Raw genomic sequence first — 27539 nt, forward strand, 5'->3', positions numbered from 1 at the left:
TAAAGCTGCCTCAGAAGAGTGTTACCAAGACACTCTGGTGCTTCCATGGAGCCTGGCTGGCACCTGCCCAGGCTAAGGGCTGCTCAGAAGAGAATGAGAAGTGCAAGCAAGACAAATATTTGACTAGCCATCATCATTTCTGCCTAAATCAGCCAGCAGTGATTTTTCCCAGGCAGAGCCCTGAGGATAGGCTCTGACTGCAGCCTTTCCCACTGCATAAGGACTTGTCACTCACTCAGCCTGTTTGTTCCCATCCAATTTCATCCTTCAAATATTTAACTTGCTCCAAGTCTGCATGAGGGTGCTGACCTCAGCTGTTTTCAAACTCACATGGTGTTTGCTTGTGCCCAAGCAGGAGGCCCATTTAAGCCATCATTTACCAGGGTTCAGCTACCCATAGACAAATGATCCCAGGTGCTGAGGTTCCAATCAAACCAGGATGATCAGGTGCCCTCACCCTTACCTCTCTCCAGGTACAAGATGGTCATCGAAGCCTGCTCTTTGCAACCAGACATTGATATCCTGCCCCATGGAGACCAGACCCAGATTGGGGAACGGGTTAGTAGCAGCCTCCGTTGGTCTCCACCCACCACCATTACCCTTACTACCACTGTTCCCTGAGGTACTTCTCAAGAAGACTGAGTGACCGGGAATAAGGGGGGGAGGGTGAAGACTAAAGAGCTGCCTGATATGGGATCCAATGTGAACCCCTTGTTGATGGTTGTCCTGTTGTTTTTTGAGCCCTAGCTGATGGGCCAGGTCAGCTTCAAGCCCTCCCTGCCTAGGGATGGCAATATGTCTTTCATTTGTACCACACATATGTATACTCAGCCCACATGACACTGGGTCAGGCCAAAGGGTTGTATAGTTTCTGTTCTTGGTCCAGATGGAATCCTCCTTCATTAATTTTTACAAACAGAATTCTACCATCCTTTTCCTTGTGTGTGATTTAAATCCCCAATTCTTCTATTGGCAATATGAGAAGAATCTTCAAAGACTTGGAAATTCCAGTTGAATTCAGTAAATATTCATAAGTTCCTTCTCTCTACAAAGCAAGGAGGAGACTAAGAGATGGATAGATCCAGGCTTTTGTCCCAAAGAGCTCACAATCCAGTAGATGAAGGGAGGGGGTGGGGAGGGTGTTGTAGGGCAGCATCCCTGAATGGCTGTGGCATGATCTATTTCTCCCCTTTGGTGATAGGGTATTAACCTGTCTGGTGGTCAGCGACAACGAATCAGTGTGGCCCGTGCGCTTTACCAGCACACTAACGTTGTCTTCTTGGTGAGTGCCTGAGCTGGCTTGTCCCTTGGATCCTCATTCCTGACTACCTCCCTGGCTACTAGAGGCTTACACACATATGTACACATGTGTGCCATCCATCAATCTCTCCCCACCCCACCCCTCCCTCTGAGTAAACTTTTCCTTCCAGAGTATTTCTTATGGATAGGGAAACTAAGGCAAGGATAGAGACCTACTATAGACTTGACCCTGAGATCTACAATAGCCATGAGGGGAGTCAAGTTGTGGCTAGGGACAGCTTTTTAAAGGAGAGCTCCAACTTATCAACATGTCTGCAGACCAGCTATCAGAATAGCAAATGCATGGAATACATCCTACACTTAGGGCAAACATTGCTAATTGATCGCTGTATTGATCATGTAGCACTCCAGGTAAACACAAATTGTCAAAAATGAGATAATACTTATTAGCTACTACTGCATGACTTCATGCTAAAGTCTTTGTTAGAGGCTTTAGTTGATATTGAAGAATCCTAAAACCCAGCCCTTGGACTTGAAGATGTAGATTATGATTAGGAAGACAGAGTTTACCCACGTACAGGAGCCACAACCAGTTCAAAGTTGAGCTGTGCAGTGCAGAGTATCCAGGAGACAGCTTTATGGGCTAGAATAATCATGGATGACTTCCTGAAAGTCAGCCTTGGAGAGAGTTAAGCAGTTGAACAGAAGGAAGGTAGGAAGCTGTTTGGACAGGGCATTAGAACAAGGAACCTTGGGCCTCTGATCCCAGCTTTTATTCTCTTTCCTCTCCCATGACACACATGACACTCCTCACCAAAGATGCTTCAAAAGTGAAGGTTCATGGTCTGTGTTAGCACTCAGCAGATGAGGTTCTAGATCATTCAGGGTCTTGCCTGAGATAAACAACCATGTTAAGGAAAAGTGGGGAGAGTTTCAGAAACCTTTTTTAAGCTCCTACTCTGTACCAGTCACAGGCAACAATAGATGCCAGATCTTGGGAGTCTTCACAGTCAGAGCTAAATCATAACTCAAATCTGGCTTTGCACAGGATTTCCCAAGAGGCAAGAAGAGGGAAAGGTAGGAAGAGGGTGAGCTCAGGACTAGTTCTTGGGTGAGTAGGAGTTCCGTAGGCAGACAGAAGGCAGAACAGTACCCCAGACAGAGGGAACAGCTTGGACAAAGACCTTGAGTGGCCTGCTCCTTGGAAATCTAGAACAGAGGGGACTTGGGAAAGACAAGAGGAAGATTAAGCATGTTGGTGAGGGCCTAGAATGCTGCACTAGGAAATTTGGGCTTTATACATGGTGGGGAACCACTGAAGTTTCAGGAGACCTGAAGTAAAATGATTGGATCTGTTTGAGAATAAGAACTGATAGTAGTCCCATTTTAAGATAAGACAACTGAGCTCAGAGAAGTCAGATGAGTTGTCTAAGATTACACAGCTAACCAGTATCAGTCCTGAGATCATGGTTGATGTAACTCTGGTAGCTCTTCATGCTCAGTGTTACCCCTTCCCCCACACCTACCTCTGCCTTTTCCCCTCTGCACAGGATGATCCTTTCTCAGCTCTGGATGTGCATCTGAGTGATCACTTGATGCAGGCTGGAATCCTTGAACTTCTCCGAGATGACAAGAGGACAGTGGTCCTCGTGACCCACAAGCTACAGTACCTGCCCCATGCAGACTGGGTGAGAAGCCATAAGGGGTTCAGAATATAGATGCTTGGAGTGGGGGTGAGCAATCAGGCATCTTTAAAGGAGTCAGTCAGGTGTCTGGTAGCAATTGCCAAAGGCAGCAAAGCAGAAGAGACCAGCCCTGGGTGGCTTTGTACAGATTGGACAGCTCAGAGAGCTGTTTGAGATTTCCAAGGACCCAGGGATTTGAGGTCACCTTGGCCTTCAGATGGCCTGTCCCCCTGTGCATGTACCCAAGGCTGGCACTAGTCTTGGGAATGCAGAGACACTCAGTTCCTAACATCTCTTCTCCCCTAACTGATGCCTCATCCTTCAGCCTCAGAAATGTGTGGATGGGAGAGCTGTCTCCCCTCCTCTAACTTCCTGAGAGTGTTGGATTCAAGATGGGATTAGAAGGAGATAATAGAAACAAACAGTGGCAGTAATGGAAACTTTAGTATTCCCAATAGAATGCCTTTTGTGAAACCTCACATTAATTACATTCTCATATTCTTCAACAAGCAGAAAATGGTTACTTTTTAAGTCATTGGCAATCACTCTGTTTCCACAATGAAGATAATGTGAGTTTTGAAATCCAAGCCCTGCCTACTCCTATATAAAATTTCCTGAGATAGAAGCCAAAACTTGAGATCTTCTCTGAGCTTCAGACCTATGCCAAATGGTCCTCAAATTTCTCCCCAAATAACTCTTCCTTCCATGTGTGCTGAAATCCTCCTCCACTGTGAGAAAGACCAAAAAGACCAAAGGAAGTCCATATTTTTAAAACTATCCAAACAGGTACAGAAGGCTTATTTATGAGTTTCTGTGCTGACCCTGGCAGGGTAATTCAGAACAATCCTGAATTCAAAGAAGGCAGACACGGGTGCTTAGTTTCCTAAGATGCCCATGAACAAGGTTTCTAGGTGTCTTCCCTGAATCCCCTCACAGTATGATTGAGAAGGGTCAATTAATTGAGGACTATGTGACAGTGCCATTGGGCATTTCAAATAAAGTCTGGGTGGTTCCAAAAGGGCACAGACACACATATTTAGACCAACATGAGCTTTGGCAAGTACTGAAAGACTCTACAAGCCCTGCCATCGGCAGGAGCAAAGGGTAATTGCAGTTAGCCTGTTAAGCAGATGAAAACTAGTACTGGTGGAGTCCTTGTGGGTAACCGCCATTTGACTAGGAGGAACTCAATTGCTCTGCAGATTGAACCACTGAGAATGGTGTTGGTAAGGGTTGGTTACCACTACTGCCTACTGAAGTAAATGAAGAAGGCTACCCCTAGAAGGTGAACAGTTATACACACATCCATCTCAGCCATGGCTCCACCTCCTCAACCAACCTCCATGCCAACTTTGTTTTTGCCTTTGCAGATCATCGCCATGAAGGATGGCACCATCCAGAGGGAGGGTACACTCAAGGACTTCCAGAGGTGCGAATGCCAGCTCTTTGAACACTGGAAGACCCTCATGAACAGGCAGGACCAAGAACTGGAGAAGGTGAGTGTATCTTGTGAGGTAGGCAGCCACTCTTGGATATGAGGTGCTGCTAGAAACTGCATTCACAAAGGCCTACCTATTCTCACTATCCTTGGACACCCCCAAAGGACAGCACATGTGAGCTGGCATGAACTTACTCATATCAGAGAAGAGCCAGTGCCTATGCCAGGTCCCCAGAGCAGAAACAAATAAATGCATGCCTTCCTCTCATCCTCTGGTACTTACATATAACTCATCTGTAAAGCTTTGGGAAATCAACTCAAACTGGCTAAGCAAAGACTCATCAGACTGTCATTGGTCCAATTTAGTTCTGCATTCGCCTCTGAATAGATCGTCATGGTGAAGGGGATGGAATATGAGGATTGGCCCATCCAAGGTTGTGGGCTGTGAATCACTTGAATCACAGAAACTAAGTAAAGGGGAAATGATAGATCTACCACCTCCTCCTCCACTAGGATCATAAGGTGCTGGTAGCTGATGAAGTGGAAGGAGTACATATCTATGTACATCTCCCCAAGCCAGGGGCTGCCTAGAAGCCTGACACTGGTCACCATGGGAATGGTTGCTCCACACACCACCTCCCTTTTCCTACCTGCACAGCCTGAAAATTGACCGGCTCCTGTCTGTCTTTAAGGAAACAGTCATGGAAAGAAAAGCCACAGATCCTCCTGAGGGCTTGCCCCGTGCCATGTCCTCAAGAGATGGATTTCTGCAGGATGAAGAAGAAGAGGAAGGTACAGAAACGTGGGACTAGGTGTAAAATGATCAACCACAGGGATACTAAGATGTTGGGTGCCAGGTGTAGGGAGAGAGTGTGTCTTGATTAAATCTCTCCTTCTCTGTGTACCTCAATTTCCCCATCAGTAAGTAGGGATAAATGCTCATTGGTTCATCCTTAGAAGGATGTGACATTTAAAGTCACAGAGTGGGTTCTTGCGGCCTACAGAGGAGGCAGCCGAGAGCGAGGAAGATGACAACCTGTCGTCAGTGCTGCACCAACGAGCCAAGATTCCATGGCGAGCCTGTGCCAAGTATCTGTCCTCAGCCGGCATCCTGCTCCTGTCACTGCTCATCTTCTCCCAGCTGCTCAAGCACATGGTCTTGGTGGCCATCGACTACTGGCTAGCCAAGTGGACTGACAGTGCCCTGACTCTGAGCCCTGTGGCCAGGAACTGCTCCCTCAGCCAGGTGTGGCCACAGCCCCACAACAAGGGCCAGGGTGGGGGAAGAGGGCTGAGCCTATACATGCAGGATCCCTTATTCTCTGCCTCTCCAGGAGTGCACCCTGGACCAGTCCGTCTATGCCATGGTGTTCACTGTGCTCTGCAGCCTGGGCATTGTGCTGTGTCTCATCACCTCTGTTACGGTGGAGTGGACGGGGCTGAAGGTGGCCAAGAGGCTGCACCGCAGCCTGCTGAACCGTATCATCCTAGCCCCGATGAGGTAAACACACACACACACACACACACACACACACACACACACACAGCTATGTGGTAGCTAGTCATTGACTTCTGAGCCTCAGTTCCCCACCTATAAGCTGGGCACAGACTACCTTTGTCATAGACTTGTGATGGTGACACAAGGACACAGTGAATGTTGGACTGTCCTCCTCAGCTCTGTGTGGATGTTTGGCATAATTAGTTCATCTAAATGTCCCACTAGCCCTTTAACATGAGCATCTGTAGGCTCTGGGCAAAGGTGAGCTCCCTGCCTTAGATAGTGCCGACTGCCCTTTGCCACCCACCGGCTCTGCTGCCACTTCTCTCCTTCCCTCCCTCCACCAGCCTGGGAATGGACATAGTGTTCCAATCGTCCTAATGGGATAGATATGAAGCTGAAACCTGCCTGGTTAGGAAAACTTAGCACTGTGACTGCCCAACTGGCCAGACAACTCAGTGTAAAAGTACAACAGACAAGTAGGTTATCAGATCCCTGGAGGACGTCAGACCTATCACCTGACAACACTTTCTATCTTGCTGCTTCCTGGGCTCTCTGTGGCCATGAACATGTCCTCCACTTAGCCTTTATTTGCTCCAGATCTGTGGTTCAGAAATTCTCTGGGGTTGGGCTGACTCCAGGTCACAGCCTAAGCACTGGCTTAGGGTTTTGCAGGGTCAGCCAGCTGACAGGCTGTCCCAGAGCCTGGTTCTCCTGGCAGGTTGTCCTACTGAAGAGGACTGTATGTCCCAGGAAGACAGCTGCTGAGTGAGTGAGCCAGGCTAACAAACAGTTGAGAAGGGTGGCACTTGTCACAAATGGGCCTTCAAGTCAGTGAAGCTAACCAGAGGCTAACACCCCTTTGAATAACTGTGGGAATTCTCAGGGACATGGGCCATATGTCTGCAGACATGACAAGGCAACTGCTCCCAGGAGGTCAGACTCACAGGTGACTCTGGAGACACTGAATACCTTTGCTCAATAGACAGAGAGCAAATCAATAAATGAATGAATAACTGTTCTGCTTGCCCTCTCAGGTTCTTTGAGACCACACCCCTTGGGAGCATCCTGAACAGATTCTCATCTGATTGTAACACCATTGACCAGGTGTAGTAGACTATAACACATTCCCTCCAGAGAGGGAGGCTAGGCCCCAGGGAGATTCTCCTCTCTCTTTATGCTGGGCTCCCCAGATCAGGTGATCAAAGCCCTGGGGGAGAAGTCCAATGTTCCTGACCTGATTCCAATGCTGTATCAAGGCCAGAGTATCCCCATGAGACCTTAACAAAAGATCTGAGAGAGGCTGAGTGCTAGTGGCTCACACCTGTAATCCTAGCTAATCAGAAGGCTGCAATCTGAGGATTGCAGTTCAAAGCCAGCCTGCACAGAAAAGTCCATGAGATTCTTAGCTTCAGTTAACTTGGAAGTGAAGCTGTAGAGTGGTAGAGCACTAGCCTTGAGCAAAATAGCTCAGGGATAGAGCCCTGCCTGAGTTCAAGCTCCACAACAACAACAAAATAGATCTGAGAGAAATCAAATCTCTTAAGCTTCCATCTAAGACCTTACTAGCTTCATTCCAAGTTTTGGCATATTCTGAACCAATGTGCCCAATTATGTGGTAAATATTCATTTGGATTTGGCCTGTTCTTCTTTACTTTTACCATCTTAGTAGATGGTAACAGAATCGAGTCATGATTTCTTCTCTCAAGTAGCTTATGGGTAGATGGATGGTTAAGCTATGTGCCTGTAATGAAGTCAGAACATAAACACCATGGTAGGTAACAGTCTGAACACAGTCTAATCCAGATGCACCTTACTGTCTCCCTCAGCACATCCCATCCACGCTGGAGTGCCTGAGCCGCTCCACCCTGCTCTGTGTCTCAGCCTTGGCCGTCATCTCCTATGTCACACCTGTCTTCCTGGTGGCCCTATTGCCCCTGGCTGTTGTGTGCTACTTCATCCAGAAGTACTTCCGGGTGGCATCCAGGTGATGGCAGCACTTGCCAACTTTAGGGGGCGGGTAGGGAATACTTTGTAACAGGCAGTTTGGTATACTTGCTATAGAGTTATCATCCTAAAAGTAGTAGAATCATTTCTTCCCCCCCCCCAAAAAAATAGAAATAACAGATTAACTGTGACGTAAATATCCATATCGACTCCCCCAACATGGTTATCTGTTAGCATACACAAACACTGCAGTTCATATCTAAATTATTTCCTTGAGAGATATGGTCAGGAATGGGATTGCTAGGTCAGAGTGTGTGCACCTTTATGTCCTTTGTTTCATTTTGCCAAGATGCTTTCCACAGGGCTGCATGATTCCAGGAGCCCGGCTGATTTAGGAACCAGACTAGTTTCCAATACACCTGATAAGAGAGGTGTTACTGACCCACACTTCCCAGCTAGAGGACTCTAAGCATGGCTGGAAGACTGTCCTGGACATTTTCATTGGTCATATTTGCCCTCTCACCTTGGAGCCATGTGTACCCCTTTCCTACTCAAAATTTTCTAGAAAGAGAGAAAATTTAGCTTTTAACTCTAAACTCTATTTGGTGATTATACTGTTTCTAAATTTGCCTCCCCAAAACAGACTGTAAATAATGCCAGAAAATTGAGACTATATCTTGTTCTTAAGAATTTCCCACTCTCATAGTAAGCAGGCATTACTATTTGTCTAGTAGTTCAATAGATTAAAATGTAGAAATCTGTTATGTATGTGTAAAGGAGGAATTAAGTATACATTGAGGTTGTCATATTGCTCTGTCTAAGGCAATTCTCATAAACTAACTAATAGCAACTCCTCTCTAAATACTCATTAATACTTAAATAAAAATTCTAGTTGAAGTATCTATACAGTTAGGTGCTGGTGGCTCACATCTGTAATTCTCCTCAGGATCGCAGTTCAAAGCCAGCTGGGCAGAAAAGTCCATGAGACATAAAAATCTTGCAGGTTTATGTGCCTCAAGTGGCTTGAAGCTGTGATCCTGAGATCCTGGCCTTCAGAGTATCTAAGGTTGTAAACATGAGCCACTGGCACCTGCAGTTATATGCATTCTTTATTTAAAACAAAACCACACTATTCTCCAGGAAGTTCTTTCTGGGAGTGATTCTGTTAAACTCATAGATTAACAAAAAATTGGAGGAAAGTTTTAAAGATCCTCTAAGCTACTATTTGTCAAATTGCCATTTACAACAAATAATGGGTCATGAAATCAGTATCATAGATCACAAGTAGCACTTTAAAATGATGAAATAGAAAGGGTATGTATGTCTGTATTTGTATAATAATAGCAAGCTATACTTTGTGAAAACTTTGTCTTGGTCATGTAGGAGTGACAATACTGATTTGTGATATAAAATACATTTTGTATGCAGGTTGTGATCAGAAAGGTTGAGTACTCTTCCCAAGTGTATGTAGCTGAGTAGAAACAAGAGTCAAAATACTGATCAGTAACAATAATAATTAAATTTAGATGCATTCTGACCACAATCACCTGCCCTATGGGACCAATGTTTGTATAAATGGCTTTTTGCTTGAACAATCCAGAACCCCCTGGCACCAAAGAGGAACATAATACATTGATATTAACAGAATTATAGTGGCTTTTCAGACACCCTACTGTACTTTGTATTTGAAGAGTTAGAAAACAATGTAGCACAGGCTGTTCTACAAAGTTTATTTCTTCTGCCAGAGGAAATGTTCTCCCTATTCCTCTGGTTTCTACTCTGGTCCTGGAGATGAGTGCCTGGGAAAACTCCACCCTGATGTATAGTCAAGGAACAGCTGTAGGGAAAGAAGGATGCCCTGATGCCACGGAAACATCTGGCCTCTCCCTCCCCTACAAGTTTTCAGACTTTAGACTGATGCAAAGCCTATCTTGGTCCTTGGGAGAGGAGGGATTTGAATTGGCCTTCTCATTCCCTTGACAAACTATCTCAGCTGTCTACCTGGAAAATGGAGCCAGCACTCCCTGCCTCACCTTTCCTCAGTGCCAGGCTGTACAATAGGAGCCCAGACCCAAATGTGAGCTGACAAATGCATAGGAAGACAGGAACTAAGCCTAGCAAGCTCTAGTTGAGCATTTTACATTCAGCACTCAGCCTGATGTACAGGTCCCTTTGTCCTCCCTCTCTGCAGGTGAGAAACTGAGACCTGGAGAGATGAAGCTGCCAGCCCACATCCTGCTAGGTGGAGCTGGGATGCATACCTAGCTGCACCCTGACCCATCCTCCTCACCATTCTGTTCTGCTCCTGGGCACAGGGACCTGCAGCAGCTAGATGACACCACCCAGCTCCCACTGCTCTCCCACTTTGCTGAAACCGTCGAAGGCCTCACTACCATCCGGGCCTTCAGGTAGGAGCCCGGATCCTCCCTTCTCTTGAGATAAGAATAGAATGAAGAAGGGCAGTGTCACAGGTCACGAGATTCAATTGAAAGCACTCTTCTAAGGAAGGTCCCTTTCCCAGGACCTTCCAAGGGACAAGCCCAAGGCCTTTGGAGCCAAGAGCATAAAAGGAAACAAGGCCGGGCAAGTCTCTATGTATTAATGCTAGAAAGGCCTTGGTTCCCTGGCACCAGCCTTGGGGCCTCTGGGGATGAAATTCTTCTGTGTCAAATGCTACTCCCATTCATTGTACACAGCACAATCTCAATACACAAGTAAGGAAACTGAAGAACAGACTTGAGCCTCCTGGCTCAGCCAACAAACACCTACCATAGATACTGAGCTCCACACCAGGCACTAAAGAAATGAATCAGGTAAACCACTGCTCAGGAGGCAGTTACAGACTAGATTTAGAGCAGCCCAGAACAAATCCATGTGACAGCACTCTGCTAGATGATCAGTAGATGCATAGAAGGGAGAACTAATCATCAGGGACTTTACAGTGGACAGGTCACAGGCTCTAGGACTCCAGGAATGGGTAAGAGTTCATCATGCGGGAGGAATTATTGTAAAACTTCAGTACCCTGTCACCTCTGGCCACCCTGTGTGGTGGTGTTGGTCTGGACAGGAGTGTCTGAGGCTGCAGGGGAGTGGAAGAGGCCATTGCTGCTCTCAGCCAAATCTCAGTAGTATCTATTGGGGTATCTCTCCTCCTTGCAGCCAGGACAGAGACCCCTGACCCAGAATGTTGGGCTCTAGTCTCTAAACCTCACCTAGATGCTGATAGCAAGTTATTTTTAGAATGGCACAGCTGCACAGGGTGTGACAATAACCATGTGACACAAAGCCCTGTGTCCAGGAGGCTCCAGACTAGCCATTGGCTCAGAGACACTTGTAACTTCTCCCCCAACCCAGAAGGCTAGGGTCATCCTGGGAAAGGTTCCTGAGGCTCTGGCACAATGCTACAATCTCCACTCACTGCTGGGTAATGTGAGCCAATAGGAGGACACCTCTTAAGAGTCTCATCTTAGTAAAGCAGAGCTGAGCTGAGCAATCCCCTTAGCTGTTTCACTGACTGAGCATTCCCTGCCCTTTACAAGCCCATGCTTCTTCCACTTGGAGGCCTTGGAGCCGGTCACATGGTTCTAGAGTTGGCTTCTAGCCACCTTCTCATCTCAGTCCTGAATTTCCACAGGTCCAACCACTTCCAGGTCTTTCCAAACCCCGTGGCCTAGCTGCTGCTGTAGCTTTACACTTGGTGTCCAAAGGTCTTGGGGCTGGGCAGAGAGAGTATGACTTTCCTAAAGTGGGCTGCACCTCTTGTGAAGATTCCAGCACCCCGTTACCAGCCTCAGATCAAGGCTGAGCTCCAGCCAAGCCTGTGGTCAGCCAGAGGAGCTGCTGCCCAGGGGGGCCTCTCACTCCTGACACTGACACCATGAATGCTTTCTAAGTGAATGGAAGATTTTTAATCACCCCTGTGTCTAACTTGTTGGCTGTAGCCCAATAGCCTGCCCTGTTGAAAACAAGTGTTTATTGATTCCACACTTCCAGAGTACCAACTGCTATGTGTGCATGATTGCATTTAATCAACAAACAGCTTTGTAACATAGGTATGGGAAGCCATGTTCTACAGATGCAGGATTGAGAACCAGAGAGGCTACACAAACAGAGTTGATGCAAGGCTTGGAACCCAGCTGATTTGCCCTTCTAGACTTTCACAAGATGCGCTGTTGGGTTTTTTGTTGTTGTTTATATGTTTTGTTCTGTTTTGTTTTTGCTTACAAAAGTTTCTAATCCTCAGCCCTGGGCTTGATGAAATTATTGGCTCAGAGGTTCTTCCAGTACATACAGGAACTATTACTTTTGTCCATGAAGAGACCGAATCTCCTTCCTGACACAGTCATGACATTAAGACTCCAACCTGGGTTAGCGCCACTCTAAAACTGGGCTTTTCTCCATAGTTCTCAGGTGCACTGTCACACACTTACAGCTGGAGTGTGCTCCCTCACGCCCAGACTCTTCGATCGTGCACATAAGCCCTCAGACCCACACATACTCAGCCTCAGCCTCCTCTTCCACATATCTGCACTCACACACACACACACACACACACACACACACACACACACATGCACATGTACAGTTTTACAAGATATATAGTTGCACACTCCCTCATACTTTTTTTTTTTTTGTCGGTCGTGAGGTTTGAACTCTGGGCCTGGGTGCTGTCCCTCAGCTCTTCAGCTCAAGGCGTGCACTCTACCACTTGAGCTACAGCACCACTTCTGGTTTTCTAGTGGTTTATTGGAGATAAGAGTCTCACGGACTTTCCTGCCCAGCTGGCTTTGAACCGTGATCCTCAGATCTCAGCCTCCAGAGTACCTAGGATCCCTCATACTTCTTGTCCACCCACACACATCAACCATTTGGCCATGCAATCATGAACTTCAGAGACTCACTTCACTATCTGCACACACACATGCCCTCCAAATAGAAATAATCCAAGCTGAACAGCTTCATAAGTAAAAGTAAATGTCCAACAACAATTCCTGGTTTCCTTTGAGTCCCTAAGATTGATTTTAGCAGATCAGTAGTAGTGAGATGTCTTCTCTTTCCCTCATCATGAAGTGTTCCTCTGCATCCTCCAGGCCTGCCCCATTCCATCAAGGTCTGAGGGAAGTGGCTGGGGGCCCAGGCAGAAAGAGGAGGCAGGGTCCATGAACAATGAGACAGGAAAATGCAGTGAGTGTCCAGGGTGAAAAAGAAACCTAGAGCTCCCTACACAGAGAAATCTTATCTTCGAATATATATATATATATATATATATATATATATATATATATTCAATGATAAAGCCAGGTGTTGATAACAAATTCGACCTGCTCTATATCCTCAAGGTTTTTCCAGTTTGGTGAATGAGATGAGTCAGAAACAGCTACAGAAGCGAATGTACAAGCAGATCACATACTATGCAGTTAATCAGCTGCATAGATGGAGAATTGGGAGAAAGGGCACTTTGGGTAAAGGAATGTCCAGTAAAAGCCTCTCAGAGGAGATATCAGTTGATAAGTAACTAAATTTGTGAACATGAAGTGAGAAGATATTCAAGCAATTGGCAGAACCTGATCCAAAGGCCTTAGGGTGGAAAAGAGCTCAGTATTGTCATACTAACATTTGAAAAGGCCCCAGGTGGCTGTGGCGTACGTACTGAACAAGGGAGCTTATGGCAGAGATGAGTTCAGCAAGAGCTGGCTCACACAGGCCCAGGGTAAGGAGGTGGTTCCTTACCCCAAAAGCAATGGGAGGCCGTTGCTATTCTCAGTGGGGACAGTTTGTGATTTACAAGGTTGCTGCTGACAGCTCAGAAGAGAGAGGCCTGCTGGGAGATTACAGAACATCTGTTAGGGAGCCCATGTAATAGTCAAGTGGGCAGGAAGCAGGAGCAGTATTGACAGAGGCAAGGATGGTTTGGGAGATAGATATAAGATGGCTTGTGATTGGATATGAGTCCTCAGTTATTGGCCTGAGAAACTAGGCAGATGGTGTTGCCCTTTAACATAGGGAAGACCTGACAAGAGGCAGAGGTCTTTGAGTGAAAACAAGAGGATGAAGGAAGTAGAAATTGACAGGTTAGAATAAGTTGGAAGGAGCTGGGCAGGCCTTCTAGAGGTGTGGTACATGTACAGTAATAGGGATAGCATGTCTGGGGCTGATGAGACCCAGACAGCCTCACTGTAGGAAGGGAGGGTCCCAAGATCTATGCAGTCCTACATCACTGCCTCAGAACCTCCTCTTCCTCTCCCCAGGTATGAAGCCCGGTTCCAGCAAAAGCTTCTTGAATACACAGACTCCAACAACATCGCCTCTCTCTTCCTCACTGCTGCCAACAGGTGGCTAGAAGTCCGCATGGCAAGTGCCAATGGGAGTGTGGAGTCTGGGCAAGAGCCAAATGTGGGCTAGGGGTGGGAAGAGAAGATGGGGCAGTAGATCATGGATCCTTCCTGCTCTCCAGCCCTGACAGCGTCTCTGCTTGTGGGCTTCTGTGTCTGAGGTGTATACCAAGAGCAAAACTAGTTTGTGTAACTGTGTGGGTACAGAGTTAAAGAATAGTAGTGAGTGGGGGGTGGGGGGCGTGTGCACGTAGCAGGCCACTTGACACAGACATATGTGTACATGTAGGGTCCCTCAGTGAGTCACCCCTGCTCAGAGAGTGGGGAGTGGAAACTTGGGGCACAGGCTAGCTCCTGTGCATCAGCTTTCACTGGCTTCCAAGGTGTGTGATGTGTGAGTGCTGGTTTGGGGTGGAGCTGGCTGAGCTGCTCTCTGCCCAGGGAGTGAGGAGGGATGGGGCTACTGTGGCTCCAGCTCCAAGGGCTGGGGCCAGCTGCTCTCCCTCCACAGGAATACATTGGTGCATGTGTGGTACTCATTGCGGCCGCCACCTCCATCTCCAACTCCCTGCACAAGGAGCTCTCCGCTGGCCTGGTCGGTCTGGGCCTCACTTATGCACTAATGGTGAGTAGCTGGAAGTCAGGGTGGGGTAAGGTCAGACATCTGCTCTCAGGATCCCAGGGCCCTTCTGCAACCGAGACCTGGGACTGTCCCTCTCCAGGCTTTCCCATGTAGCCAGAAAGACTGACAGGACCCAGAGACAGGTAGTGAATAAGGAGCCACAGTCACTGTGACCCTTATCATGCCCCCAGGGAGGCCACTCTGAACTGGTGGACAGCAAAAAAGTATCTAGGGGCTCCTGACCCTCAGCTTACTAGAGAGCTTTGTTGATCCAGGGCAAAAGTAAGTGACTCCTGAGTGTCTGTGACTGGCTTACTCCACACAGGTCTCCAACTACCTCAACTGGATGGTGAGAAACCTGGCAGACATGGAGATCCAGCTAGGGGCTGTGAAGCGTATCCATGGACTCCTGAAAACAGAGGCAGAAAGCTATGAGGGGCTGCTGGGTGAGAGCGTGAGAACTCCTGGGGAAGGATCTGAAGGAGGGAATGGCCGGAAGGAGGGGTGGGAGTCTGCGAGTAATGACACTCCAGATAGCAGGTGTGGCCCAGCCCGGTGGCTGACCCCCAACCTCTCCCCCCACCCCCAGCACCGTCACTGATCCCGAGGAACTGGCCAGACCAGGGGAAGATCCAGATCCAGAACCTGAGTGTGCGCTACGACAGCTCTCTGAAGCCTGTGCTGAAGCACGTCAATGCCCTGATCTCCCCAGGACAGAAGGTCAGACAGAGGGCCCAGGAGGGCAAGCAGAGGGGTGGCTCAGAGTCACCTTGTGCACTCCCAGATCTCCTCCAGACCTCGCGCCTCTTCAGACCCCCAGATTCTTGGCTCTGAGCCTGTCACTCTGACAAGATTCCTTCTCCCCTTCCTCTTCTCGTCTTGCTGTTCTCAGGCCCTGGCTCCTCACTACCCAACAAAAAATGAACCCCCTGAGCAGCCCTGACTTAGAGGGGCTTTGTCAGGGGCTTCTTCATCTGAGCTTCAGCGCATGGGCGTAAGATGGAGATGGAGGCTGCTCTTGACCTCAGGGCGGAAGATACTATCTAGACTTCTGACTTAGTTCTTCCCATGTCCTACCTCACTAGGCCCATCTTTCTCATACTGCTCCCTCCATTCACCTCTTTCTCTCTCTCATAGTCTGTGGCTGTCTATTTCATTATCTCTTACCTCTTACCACCACCTCAGCCTCTTTCCATCTGTCCTTGCTTCACTTGTCTTTCTGTGTTGCTATCTCTATCTCTGTATTGTTCTCTTGTTTTAATTTCTGCAGGGATCCAAGATCTAGGAAGCAATGCATGGGGTTGGAGCTGCCCCAGGTTTAAGGTGGGGAACACACAGAGATATCCCTGCACACCAAATCTGTGTTCTCTTGCTACACCCATGTAATCTCAGCTCCCTTGCAGCTGCACACCAGGCAGACCCAAACCCACACACTAGGCCCAGACAAGAGGATATGTGCACCCTGCACTTTTCTCGGGTCCCCATGTGAGCCAGCAAGCCCAAGCCTGTAACCTAGCCTGGCCAAAGCTAGCTAGTCAGAAAACCAAGACAAGAGGCAATGCTGTGACCTCCCACACCTGAGCACACACCCCAAGTCCAACACTCAAGGCCCTCTCAGCAGCCCCCAGAGCCACAGCAATGCACCTGCTTCTCTCTTTCCAGATTGGGATCTGTGGTCGTACAGGCAGTGGGAAGTCCTCCTTCTCACTTGCCTTCTTCCGCATGGTGGACACCTTCGAAGGTAAGCGAGTGGATGTGCCCACCGACGCGACTGCCATCCTGGCCTCTGGCCAGATGTCACATCAGGCCCAGTAGTCACTGCCTTCATCTGCATCCTCATGGGGCTCTGTGTCTCAGGCTGAACCCAGTCACAGCACTGCCCTCACCCTGGTGGTGTTCCATCTCCTCCATGCAGGCCGCATCATCATTGATGGCATTGACATCGCCAAACTCCCTCTGCACACCCTGCGCTCGCGTCTCTCCATCATCCTTCAGGACCCCGTCCTCTTTAGTGGCACCATCAGGTGAGTCCCAACTACTCCTCATCTCCGCCCCAGCTCTGAGTGGCTCAACTCCCTTGGATTTATAGCTCAAAGCACCCTAGAGAGACAGGAGCAACACTTTCATGCCCTTCCCATTAGGCCCAAGAAGGCACTGGTAAGGCCCTCTTGCCTGCTCTTGAATGCTGCCCTCTACCACTGCCTTTACCTTGGTGCTCCCCACCCAGCCAGGCCCCCCAAGTCACTCAGTTTTTACCCACAACCCCTTCACCACCCTCACCCTCTGAGAGGCCACGGGGAGAATTCAGCAGCAGGACTCTACTCCCCTCTCTGTGGACTTTCCGTACCCTTCTCCAGATTTAACCTGGACCCAGAGAAGAAATGCTCTGACAGCACACTGTGGGAGGCCCTGGAGATCGCCCAGCTGAAGCCAGTGGTGAAGGCACTGCCAGGAGGCCTGGGTAACCATTCCTGGCACTAATGGGCTCTGGATGGTGGAGGAGGGAAGCCTTACGCCCAGGTCTTAGTGAGCTCAACTTTAGAGCCTGGAGTCAGCAAGACCCCTAAGTCCACTGAGTTCTGCCTTTCACAATACAGAAAGGTCACAAGTTACATAACTGGACAGTTCAAGGTCTGGCTCCTCCTGCAAAACAAGGCTGGGGGGGGGGGTTGAAGAGGAGGGAAAGAGGGTCAGGGAGAGCAAAGACAACAGCTGGTCACTGTAAGATGGAGGTTGCAAGTCTCCAAAACCACAGGTGGTGTCTTCAGGCCTGCTTTGTCCCATCTGCCTGCTGAGCTAGTTCTGCCCTGAAGGAGGAGAGAACACAGAGAAATCATAGACACAAGACACTGGTTGGGTCTTGCAGGAAAGACTTCTCCCTTCCAGACCTCAGCACAGGCCTTGGTGTGTTTGTGTGTGCAGCTCGCTCCAAGCTCAGTGAGCTGACTAAGCTTTGGCTTCAGTGGATCACTCCCCCACACCATGGCCCCCACACATACTGCAGACACTCTTGCCCTTCTTAAGTGCCATTTCAGTACATACCATAGTGGGGGCGGGGTGGGAGGGACTTCTCACTCTAATCACTGCATCCATGTTATGTCAGGTGCACAGACATGTGCTTACTGACACACAGCCACACACTCATGCCTGTCCACACACTTCCCTACAGTTCAAAATGAACTCAGCCCTGCTTCCCTCCCCTCCTGGATGCTTTCAGATGCCATCATCACGGAAGGTGGGGAAAATTTCAGCCAAGGTCAGCGACAGCTGTTCTGCCTGGCTCGGGCCTTTGTGAGGAAGACCAGCATCTTTATTATGGATGAGGCTACAGCTTCCATTGACATGGCTACGGTTGGTTCTGGGCATAGCTGTGGGGCGTCAGCTATGGAAAAGGTCTTAGTGAGATGTCAGGGATCCGATTACACAAAGTAGTCCTAAGGTTCAGGTTGCGCTTAACATCAAGTGTGACACAGCAGCACAGGCAAAGAAAGGGCGGGGGGACCCTGGCTCCATCTAGGAAGCATTCACACCCACACAGACTCTACACCAGCATGCAGAGCACAAACTCCCATCCCAGCAGGCTGAGACTTAGCCGCTGAGTGCTGGGTGAGCATGGTCAATCCTACTGGGACTTGGGCCAAATAGAAAGCAGAACATGGAGCAAGGATTGGGGTCAAATGGGCCCCCTCGGTGGGCAGGTGAGCCAATAGCTGCTGCCTCTACCTACAGGAGAACATTCTTCAGAAGGTGGTGATGACGGCCTTTGCAGACCGCACTGTGGTCACCATCGCGGTAAGGAGCCCTTCAGTGGGGTGAGAGGGCCACATGCTGAGCTGGTCTCCTTCAAGGAAGGACCCTGGAACAGCTCAGGAGAAGAGTCTAGAGTGCTACCAGAGAGCCAGGGCAGGATTTGGGGAGTGGGCAGGATCTGCACCTATACTCCCCTCAGACCACCCCCTCTCTTTCTCCAGATTCCAAGGTCCACCCCTGTCCCAAGGCCCCAGGAGCCAGGCTGGGCTACTTCTCCATAGGAAGGGTGGGGGAGGTCTCTGAGTCTGGAAGCCTGGAGATGAGGGCAGAGCTGGAGGGAGAAAAGTTGTATTAATGATAAGGACCTGGGTCACAGCCCCTTCCTGCCACAACAGTGGGACATGGAGCCTCTTCCTTCAAGCTGCAGGAGGGAGCTCTTAGTAGCTACCCTGCCCCTTCCCTACCTACCTTCCCACACCTGACCAGCCCCTCCTGCCTGCCCAGCATCGAGTACACACCATCCTGAGTGCAGACCTGGTGATCGTCCTGAAGCGTGGAGCCATCCTGGAGTTTGACAAGCCAGAGAAGCTGCTCAGCCAGAAGGACAGCGTCTTTGCCTCCTTCGTCCGTGCAGACAAGTGACCCATCAGAGCACAAGGGCCACCACACTCTCACCCTGCCCCATCCTTGCCTGGGTTTTCTAACTGTAAATCACTTGTAAATAAAGAGATTGATTATTTCCTTTTCTTTCTTCCTTTTTTCTTTTTGTTGTTGTGAAACTGGGACTTGAACTCAGTACCAGACACTTTGCTCATGGGCTGACACTGTACCAACTGTACCAACTGACCTGTGTTTCCAACCCCTGATTATTTCCATTATTATTATGACCTTGGCAGATAAGGACTTTGCTACACTGTGGACACAGGGGGCAAGGCTGCTTCTGACACGTGGCAGCGCTGAAGACACTGTGTGAGCATGGACAAAAGCGTGTTCCTGCTTTGGGAAGTGAGGGTTGTGTGGATCTGTTTGGGCTACCACAACAAAATACCACAGACTGGGTAACTTTAACAACAGAAATTTATTTCTCACGGGTGTTGGCAGCTTTGGTTTCTCCTGAGGCCTTTGTCCATGGCTTGTAGCCATCTCTCTGTGTCCTCATGTGGCCTTTTCCTTGGTCTTTCAGTGTCTGTCTATCCCTCCCTCCATCTCTCCTCTTCTTCTATCCCTGACTCTCCTTATAAAGACACCAGTCACACTGATATAGGGTTCCACCTTTCCTACTTCATTAAGCCTTCTTACCTTCTTGCCAAATACAATTATACTGGGAGCTAGGTCTTCAACCTTTATGAACTTGGCGGGGGGAGACAGTTCAAGCCACTGCCAGGATGATAGCATTTCTGTGGTGACCCCATCAGATAAAGTAATAGATCTCTATCCAGTTTGGTTCTCTACCTTCTCACTTTTATTCTTTTTTTAATTTTTTATTGTTGTTATAAAGGTGATATATAGATGGGTTAGTTATATAAGTCTAGTGCTAAGTACATTTCTCTTTGGACAGTGTCACCCCTTCCCTCCCTCACTCTTATTCTTGCATTAAAACTATGCAGCCTCATGCTCTGGGTCAGCACTAATTCCATTGCACAGGGCAGGAGCCTAAATCAAAGTGGCTTAAACAAAAACTTAAACTTACTATGTTTAAACTTATTACGGTATGTAACCTAAGAGACCAGGAGGTCTTCAAGCATATGAGACTCCAGGGATATGTTTCCACTTCTGGGTTCCATTTTTCTCCCTTTCCTGAAGGCAGATGGCCACTAGCAGCTCCAACTTATATCCTACTTCAGGGCAAACAAGAGGAAGAAGAGATGATGTTTCCCAATAGTTTCATCAAAAATATTGAGAGCTAATCTCACTTTGGTCACATTGCCACTCACTGATCAGAGGGCTGGAACACACTGACTGGCCAGGCCTAGACCCCAGCCCCGTCTCTCTATTCCCTGAGCAGGGCATTCAGAAGTGACAGAAGTCTGGTCCTTGTAGCATCTGTACCACAAGTCATCCAGATGGTAGCTGGGAGATCCGGGGGTCTAGACACCAAGGGACCAAAACTTTTATCTGCATCAGGAAATGGGAGTACACACATGCCTCCAGCCAAGAAATGACAGGTGCTTATTTACCTACCATTTTATGTCTTAAGGCAGCAACTCTCTTGAGTCTGAGAGTCAAAGCTGCACAATACAAGGAAAACCTGCCCATCTGGAGGGGGCCCAGCACAGGCTGGTGTGGAAGTGCTGTGAGCAGAGGAGCTCAGGACCACAGAGCACTTCAAGGTCTGGCAGGCTGGGAAAGGTAAGATTTGAGCTGGGTGTGGGTGGATAGGAATCAGATAGGCAGAGGGTTAGAAGGGCAAGGGGTAGACTAAGTTATGATGGAGAAAGTGAGTTAGGAGTGTCCGTGATCAGAGAAGCAGGGAAGGCATCAGCTCAGAGGAATGCAAGGACAAAGAGTATGAAACAGGCCTACAGGAAAAGGGTTTTGAGCCAGAAAGAAACCTAACAAGTGCAGTGTCTAGGGGACGTGAGTATTAGCCAGCATGGGACAGAGTAGAGTCAGATGATGAACACTTTGGATAGGAGACTGATAGTCCTGTCAAGTTGGGGCATTGACTAGCTGGGCTCCAGGGCCATGCCAGGGCCTGGCCTTCTCAGCTCTGAGCTGCCTCTGGTAGGTTAGCAGCTTCCTCCAAAGTGGGTTTCTAGGAGAAAAGCCCGTAAGGGGCAAGAAGACTCTACCCTTTCCCAAGCCCATCCACCTCAGATGATTAAAGTGGCAGGGCCATGACAGGAAGTCTTGTGAGAATGCCCAAGGTCATCCATTATACTTTGGTGGTTTACCTGCTTTGACCTGGATTCTCCATAGATGGACCATCCCTGCTGACTGTCACTAGAACTGATTCTTGCACCTGCCTCTGTTTCATTCACTGTCCTAGTACTACCATTTGGGCCAGGCAAAATTATTAAACCAGTCATGCTTCAAACCTTTGGTTTGGTGTTTTGTTTCTGAGATAGGATCTTTTCATCCCTGCCCTGGTGGGGCTTGAACTCAGGGCCTAAGTGCTGTCCCTGAGCTTTTGTGCTCAAGGCAAGCACTTTGAGCCATAGTGTCACTTCTGATTTTCTAGTGGTTAATTGGAGAGATAAGAGCCTCTCCTGCCTGGATGGGACCACGATCCTCCCGTCTCAGCCTCCTGAGTAGCCAGGGTGACAGGCATGAGCCACAAGTACAATTTTTCCTAGTCTGGCTTCTGCCTTCTGAGTATTACAAGTATGAACTACCAACCCCACCTGCAAATATTCTTTTGTAAGGGCTAACAAAGTACAGTTGCTTCAGAGATTTCTCAAGTAACTGTCTTTCCTTGATCTTCCTGCTTAGCTCAACATGATTTCCTCTTCTACCTTAGGCACTGCATCTCTCTTAATACAGCCAAAGACGACACCCTTGGTAGCAGGGTTTCCTTAGGATGCAAGTAGGTATGGGAAATAGGAAAACTCACTCTCATCAATATTAAAGTGCCCCACTGTGGCCCATATCCCCAATCTTCCTATTTCATTCCAGCCCCTTGCCTCAAGCCCCCACTCCAACAAATGCTCACTTAAGGGCAAGAGTTTCCTCTCTAAGGATCTAAACCAAGGAGTGGGTGGAACCATTGGTTAGCCAACAATTCACAGGGCAGTCCGAGGTTGATGCCTGCAATAGAAACATCAATCCTGTCCAGGTTAACAGCCTGGGGCTGACAGTGTCCAAACTCACCCTGAAACAGCCACTTTGTATAGCCTCACGGGTTACAGTGTGAATATTATAAAGCAAGTGGCAGCAGCTTAAACCCTCTTTAAAATGGGGGAAAGGACTGGAGCTTATCAATGTTTAAGATGTGTGTGTGTGTGTGTGTGTGTGTGTGTGTGTGTATCCCTTTACATTTATTTAGTGTACATTACCATGGTAACCTAGTAACTTTCCTTTTTGCCCTTTAATAAAGCAGTTTACGAATACAATACATCTTAATCAATGTCACCCCTCTCAATATTCTCACAAAACCCTCCCCTACCCATCCCTTTCCCTCCCTCTTCTTACTTTTGTAAGATATACATTGGATTCTCGACTGTATTCTCCCCTACTTCTCATTCAGATGACTACCCTGTTCCTTTGACCCCACCCCCACTCCTTCCTAGTACCAGCTTCCTCATGTTGGTTTTGTTGTTGTTGGTTTTGCTGAACTTTGATTTTTGCCTTTCTAAGGAATTGCACTGTTTGAGCTCTCCCCAAAGTGTGTGTGTGTGTGTGTGTGTGTGTGTGTTAAACAGTCGGGGATTCCGTGCTTTCAGGAAATTCTCAGAGGATCTAAGACAAAGAAAAGACTGAGTGTCTCCCAAAGAGAAGCTGCTGTCAGTTGGGAAGTCCTGGGGTCGTCTAACGCCCCCCGCCCCGCGCCCAGCCCCGGGTTGGTGATGCCACCACTCCGGGTCTCTTTCGCCTGGGAACCTAGCTAGGGCTGCATTAGAGGCAGTGATGACCCAACCGCGGACATGGAAAGGGACCGAGGGGAGCCCGGACGATGGTGACTGCTGTCCCAGAACAGGAGAAAGGTCACGCTTCTTGGCTGCGCCCCAGTTTCGTAGTAGGGGCCGAAGGAATCTCTTTTAACCCATCCTGATTGGACAACCCCCAGGGCTGCGTCTAGAGGCGGAGGCGGGGGCGGGGAGGGGGCGGCGCGGGGCGGGGCTTGCGCCTGGGCCCGCCCCCTCTCCCTCTCCGGAGCAGGTCGGGCTCCCCCTGGCGGCGCGGGGTTCCCTCTCCGCTCCGCGTGCGCCTCCCCCCACCCATGTCTCCGGCCCCCACCTTGCACAGGTCGGTATCTGTGCACCGACCGACAGACAGACAGACAGGCGGGGAAACCAGCCGGCGGCGAGCACCCGGGCGGCGGGAGGGGCGGGGAGGCGACGGCTGTGGCTTGAGGAGCAGGAGCAGGTGCGGCGGCGGCGGCGGCGCGGCGAGCCGCGGGCGGAGCCGGGACGAGCGGCGGGCGGGGGCCGCGGCGCCGGCGGGCGTGCGGCGGGGCAGCCGGGGAGGCCAGGGCTGGGGCGAGCTGGGCCAGGGCGGCGCGGGGCGAGGGGCTTCGGAGTGGCGCGGCGTGGCGGGGCGGGGGCGGGGGGTGACTCCGGAGGGCGCAGGATCCCAAGGAGACGGCGAGGACGAGAGCTGGGGGAGGCTCCGGAGCGCGGCCGGGGCTGGGGCGGGAGAGGTGGGGTGGGGCGGGCGGCAGACCCGGAGCCGCGGCCGGGCGCGATCGGGTCAGCCAGCTCAGAGGGGATGGGGACCCGAGCGGGTGAGGCGGGAGGAGCGTGGGGGTGGCGTGCGATCTGGGGAGTTGGTGAGATCCCGAGGTGTTAAGTTCTGAGGTGGCTCGGGGAGAAAGGCTGGACGGGGGTGGGGGGAACCCGGGAGTGGGGGTCGGCCGGTGGAGGACAGCTTGGCCGGAATCCAGGGCCGGGTGGAGAGGCCATGGGCAGGGGGGTTGAGTTGTGAGGCTGAGGCCGGGGCATCTCCGGGAGTAAAGTGGCTCCAAAGTGAGCGGGTCCCTCGGGCGGGAGGAGGGGGCCGACCAAGACCCGGGAGTGCTGCACTAAGCCAGGCCAGGGCAGTGCCACCCCCCACCCCCACCCCCACATGGGGGAAGCCCCTCCCCTGGGGTCACTGGAGCCATGCTGTCCCGCAAGGGAATCATCCCCGAGGAGTATGTGCTGACCAGACTGGCAGAGGACCCCGCGGAGCCCAGGTACCGGGCCCGGGAGCGGAGGGCCCGCTTTGTATCCAAGAAAGGCAACTGCAACGTGGCCCACAAAAACATCCGGGAGCAGGGCCGCTTCCTGCAGGACGTGTTCACGACGCTGGTGGACCTCAAGTGGCCCCACACGCTGCTCATCTTCACCATGTCCTTCCTGTGCAGCTGGCTCCTCTTCGCCATGGTCTGGTGGCTCATCGCCTTCGCCCACGGTGACCTGGCCCCCGGCGAAGGCGCCGCGGTGCCCTGCGTCACCAGCATCCACTCTTTCTCATCCGCCTTCCTCTTCTCCATCGAGGTCCAGGTAACCATTGGTTTTGGCGGGCGCATGGTGACTGAGGAGTGCCCCGTGGCCATCCTGATCCTCATCGTGCAGAACATCGTGGGGCTCATGATCAACGCCATCATGCTGGGCTGCATCTTCATGAAGACGGCGCAGGCGCACCGCCGCGCGGAGACCCTCATCTTCAGCAAGCATGCGGTCATCACCCTGCGCCACGGCCGCCTCTGCTTCATGCTGCGAGTGGGGGACCTCCGGAAGAGCATGATCATCAGCGCCACCATCCACATGCAGGTGGTCCGCAAGACCACGAGCCCCGAGGGCGAGGTGGTGCCCCTCCACCAAGTGGACATCCCCATGGAGAACGGGGTGGGCGGCAACAGCATCTTCCTGGTAGCCCCGCTCATCATCTACCACGTCATTGACTCCAATAGCCCGCTCTACGACCTGGCACCCAGCGACCTGCACCACCACCAGGACCTCGAGATCATCGTCATCCTGGAAGGCGTGGTAGAAACCACAGGCATCACCACCCAGGCCCGCACCTCCTACTTAGCTGACGAGATCCTATGGGGCCAGCGCTTTGTCCCCATTGTGGCCGAGGAGGACGGCCGCTATTCCGTGGACTATTCCAAGTTTGGCAACACCATTAAAGTGCCCACGCCTCTCTGCACAGCTCGCCAGCTTGATGAGGACCGCAGCCTGCTGGATGCCCTGACTCTCGCTTCGACCCGTGGACCTCTGCGCAAGCGCAGTGTGGCTGTGGCTAAGACCAAACCCAAGTTTAGCATCTCTCCAGATTCCCTGTCCTGAGAGAGACATGGTCCCTCAGGCCCAGCACACGTGTATGTGTGCACAGAGGCAGTGTGATATGGTATGTAGAGCGATCTGGTGTGGGTCCCTTAGCCACTGTAAAACGCCTGCTGTGAGGTTGGATCCTCCTCAACTCAGCCTCTACGCTGCTTGTGTGCCCGGGGTGTGACAAGGCACTTGTCATTACCCTATTTCTGGCCTCAAGCAGCCTGTACTGAGTTATTTTTGTCCCTGCCCCTCCCATTCCCAGCTCAGGACTAGCTTACCCCTCTCTCCCTGCCCAAGGCTGAGGAGGCTATAAGAGGCGCTGGGCCCTTACAGCTCGTTCTGCAACCAGTCCTGCCCTCCGTGGCCAGCCTGCTACAAATAGGTGGCTGGGGAAAAACAGTACTTAGGTTTAGAGGTCTACTAGCCTGTTTCTGTGGTTCCAAGAAATACTTGTCCCTGAAGTAGTGATGGGCCTAGAGGGGTGAACCTGGCCAGCCCGGGAGGGCCGCATGGAGAGAGCACCTTCCAGCTGCAGCACTGCACGTGGGGAGCCTTCTCCACGAGCAGGGACAGGCCAGGTTGGTAGGGTTCCCTCCAAAGCACAGATTCTAGCCAGGGAGGAGTAGGAAGCAAGGAGGGCCACGGTGAGGCCTTGCTGATCCCTGCACAGGCATAGAGAACAGGAGATAGACCAGGGTCGCAGCCCTTCACTCCCTCCACCAATCTTCCACAGAGAGGGTGCACAGGCCAGGGCAACTGCTCCTTCCTATACTGTATCCATCCTGGGAGGCTGGGATGTGCTGAGAAAACTGGTATAACAAGTAGAGAGACTGAGACCAGTGTTGTGCTGCTATACACAATAAGCCTCAAGCTGAAGTTTCCCTCAGACTCCCCACCAGGAACTGCTATTGCCCAAAGGGTGATGGGGGGGCATGTCTTGGGGCTGTTGGAGAAGGTGTTGGAAAGTTCAGGATGGTAGGGTTGAGGGGGCCCTGGGTTCTGTCTGGACTTCCAGAGCAATATTGTATATATGTCCTTGCCCAGAATTCTGCTTCCCATTGTCAATAAAGCCTCCCCTCCAGGACCTGAAATCTGGGCTGTTCTTGCCGGGGAAGCAGTAAATGTGCTGGTGGAATGGGAGGGCAGGGCTAGCATCTGCCATCCCACATTCAAAAGGTACCATGCCCTAGCAGAAAGGCCAGGGAAGGGACCTGGAGCTGGACCATCTTCCACTAGCTCAGGGAGCATTTGCCCCTCTACCCAGGAGACCCCACACTACCAGCCTGTCTGGCCATCTCAACCTTTGGACATTCGCCATACTTTAGAGCCCTGGACCCTGCTTTCCTCCCAGGGATCTTCTGGGAGGCTGAGATACCAGGAGAGGGGTAGGGGTATCAGACATTAATGGGGAGGGCTGAATTCTGGCTCTTCAGCCAGCTGTCTTGGGTTCAACTGCTGACTTTAGCTATATAAGTGTGCTCAAGTGATTTAACTTCTTTGTGTCTCAGTTCCCTCATCTATGCTAATTGTCCCTACCTCATAGAATTGTTGTGGGAACAGATAGAAGCACATGTAAAATGCAGAGTGCCTGGTCTATAATAAGTGCTCAATAAATGTTGAAATCTATTACCCAGACCAGTGGTACTCCTTGAAGCCTTCCCTCCTCTGCACTAAGACCATTCTTTTTTCCTGGGCTTATGCATCTCTCTCCCCAATTCCATGGCTCTTTCAGGTTTGGAACTGTGTCTGACTCGGCACTTTGCACTGAGTAGGTGTTGAGTGAATGAATGAATGAATGACGGATGGATGTGCTATGGATGGGTAGACAAATAGATGGATGGATGGCATACGGAACTACAAGCCATGCCTACTGCTGCAGTGAGGCCTGGAGGTAGGATTTGGGTCTGAACAGTAGGATTCTGTCCCAGGCTGATCTGGAGATGTGCTTGAGGGGACCAGTAAGTCGGTGTTGCTGCTAAGCTGCCCTCTCCCCCACACCTTCCTTGCACAGCTGAACTACTACTAGAGTTCTGGGGGGCCTGAATCCTGGACTGTCAGCCACACTGTTCCTAAAACCTAAGGGAGAA

General features: G+C 50.4%; 2 protein-coding genes across 7 annotated transcripts in view; both read left to right on the forward strand.

Annotated features, from left to right (window-relative positions):
- Positions 1-19278, forward strand: part of Abcc8 (ATP binding cassette subfamily C member 8) — a 73360-nt gene extending 54082 nt beyond the window's left edge. For all 6 annotated transcript variants that reach the window (XM_042691467.1, XM_042691469.1, XM_042691471.1 and 3 more), the window contains 20 exons: positions 474-558; positions 1202-1282; positions 2811-2948; positions 4316-4441; positions 5076-5175; positions 5388-5629; positions 5718-5884; positions 6919-6988; positions 7711-7868; positions 10144-10236; positions 14077-14179; positions 14672-14785; positions 15108-15228; positions 15372-15502; positions 16445-16523; positions 16698-16806; positions 17140-17243; positions 18000-18133; positions 18512-18574; positions 19037-19278. In XM_042691467.1, the coding sequence (XP_042547401.1) occupies positions 474-558; positions 1202-1282; positions 2811-2948; positions 4316-4441; positions 5076-5175; positions 5388-5629; positions 5718-5884; positions 6919-6988; positions 7711-7868; positions 10144-10236; positions 14077-14179; positions 14672-14785; positions 15108-15228; positions 15372-15502; positions 16445-16523; positions 16698-16806; positions 17140-17243; positions 18000-18133; positions 18512-18574; positions 19037-19174 (2356 nt within the window). In that variant the 3' untranslated portion in view covers positions 19175-19278. The remainder of the gene's footprint in view (positions 1-473; positions 559-1201; positions 1283-2810; positions 2949-4315; positions 4442-5075; positions 5176-5387; positions 5630-5717; positions 5885-6918; positions 6989-7710; positions 7869-10143; positions 10237-14076; positions 14180-14671; positions 14786-15107; positions 15229-15371; positions 15503-16444; positions 16524-16697; positions 16807-17139; positions 17244-17999; positions 18134-18511; positions 18575-19036) is intronic.
- Positions 19279-24203: 4925 nt separating this feature from the next.
- On the forward strand, positions 24204-27064 carry Kcnj11 (potassium inwardly rectifying channel subfamily J member 11). The gene has a single exon (XM_042691501.1). The coding sequence runs from the start codon at positions 24292-24294 to the stop codon at positions 25462-25464; it is 1173 nt and encodes a 390-aa protein (XP_042547435.1). The 5' UTR covers positions 24204-24291; the 3' UTR covers positions 25465-27064.
- Positions 27065-27539: the final 475 nt, after the last annotated feature.

The sequence above is a fragment of the Dipodomys spectabilis genome, unplaced genomic scaffold (genome assembly GCF_019054845.1).
Source record: "Dipodomys spectabilis isolate Male_0828 unplaced genomic scaffold, ASM1905484v1 ptg000145l, whole genome shotgun sequence".
Classification (NCBI taxonomy): Eukaryota; Metazoa; Chordata; class Mammalia; order Rodentia; family Heteromyidae; genus Dipodomys; species Dipodomys spectabilis.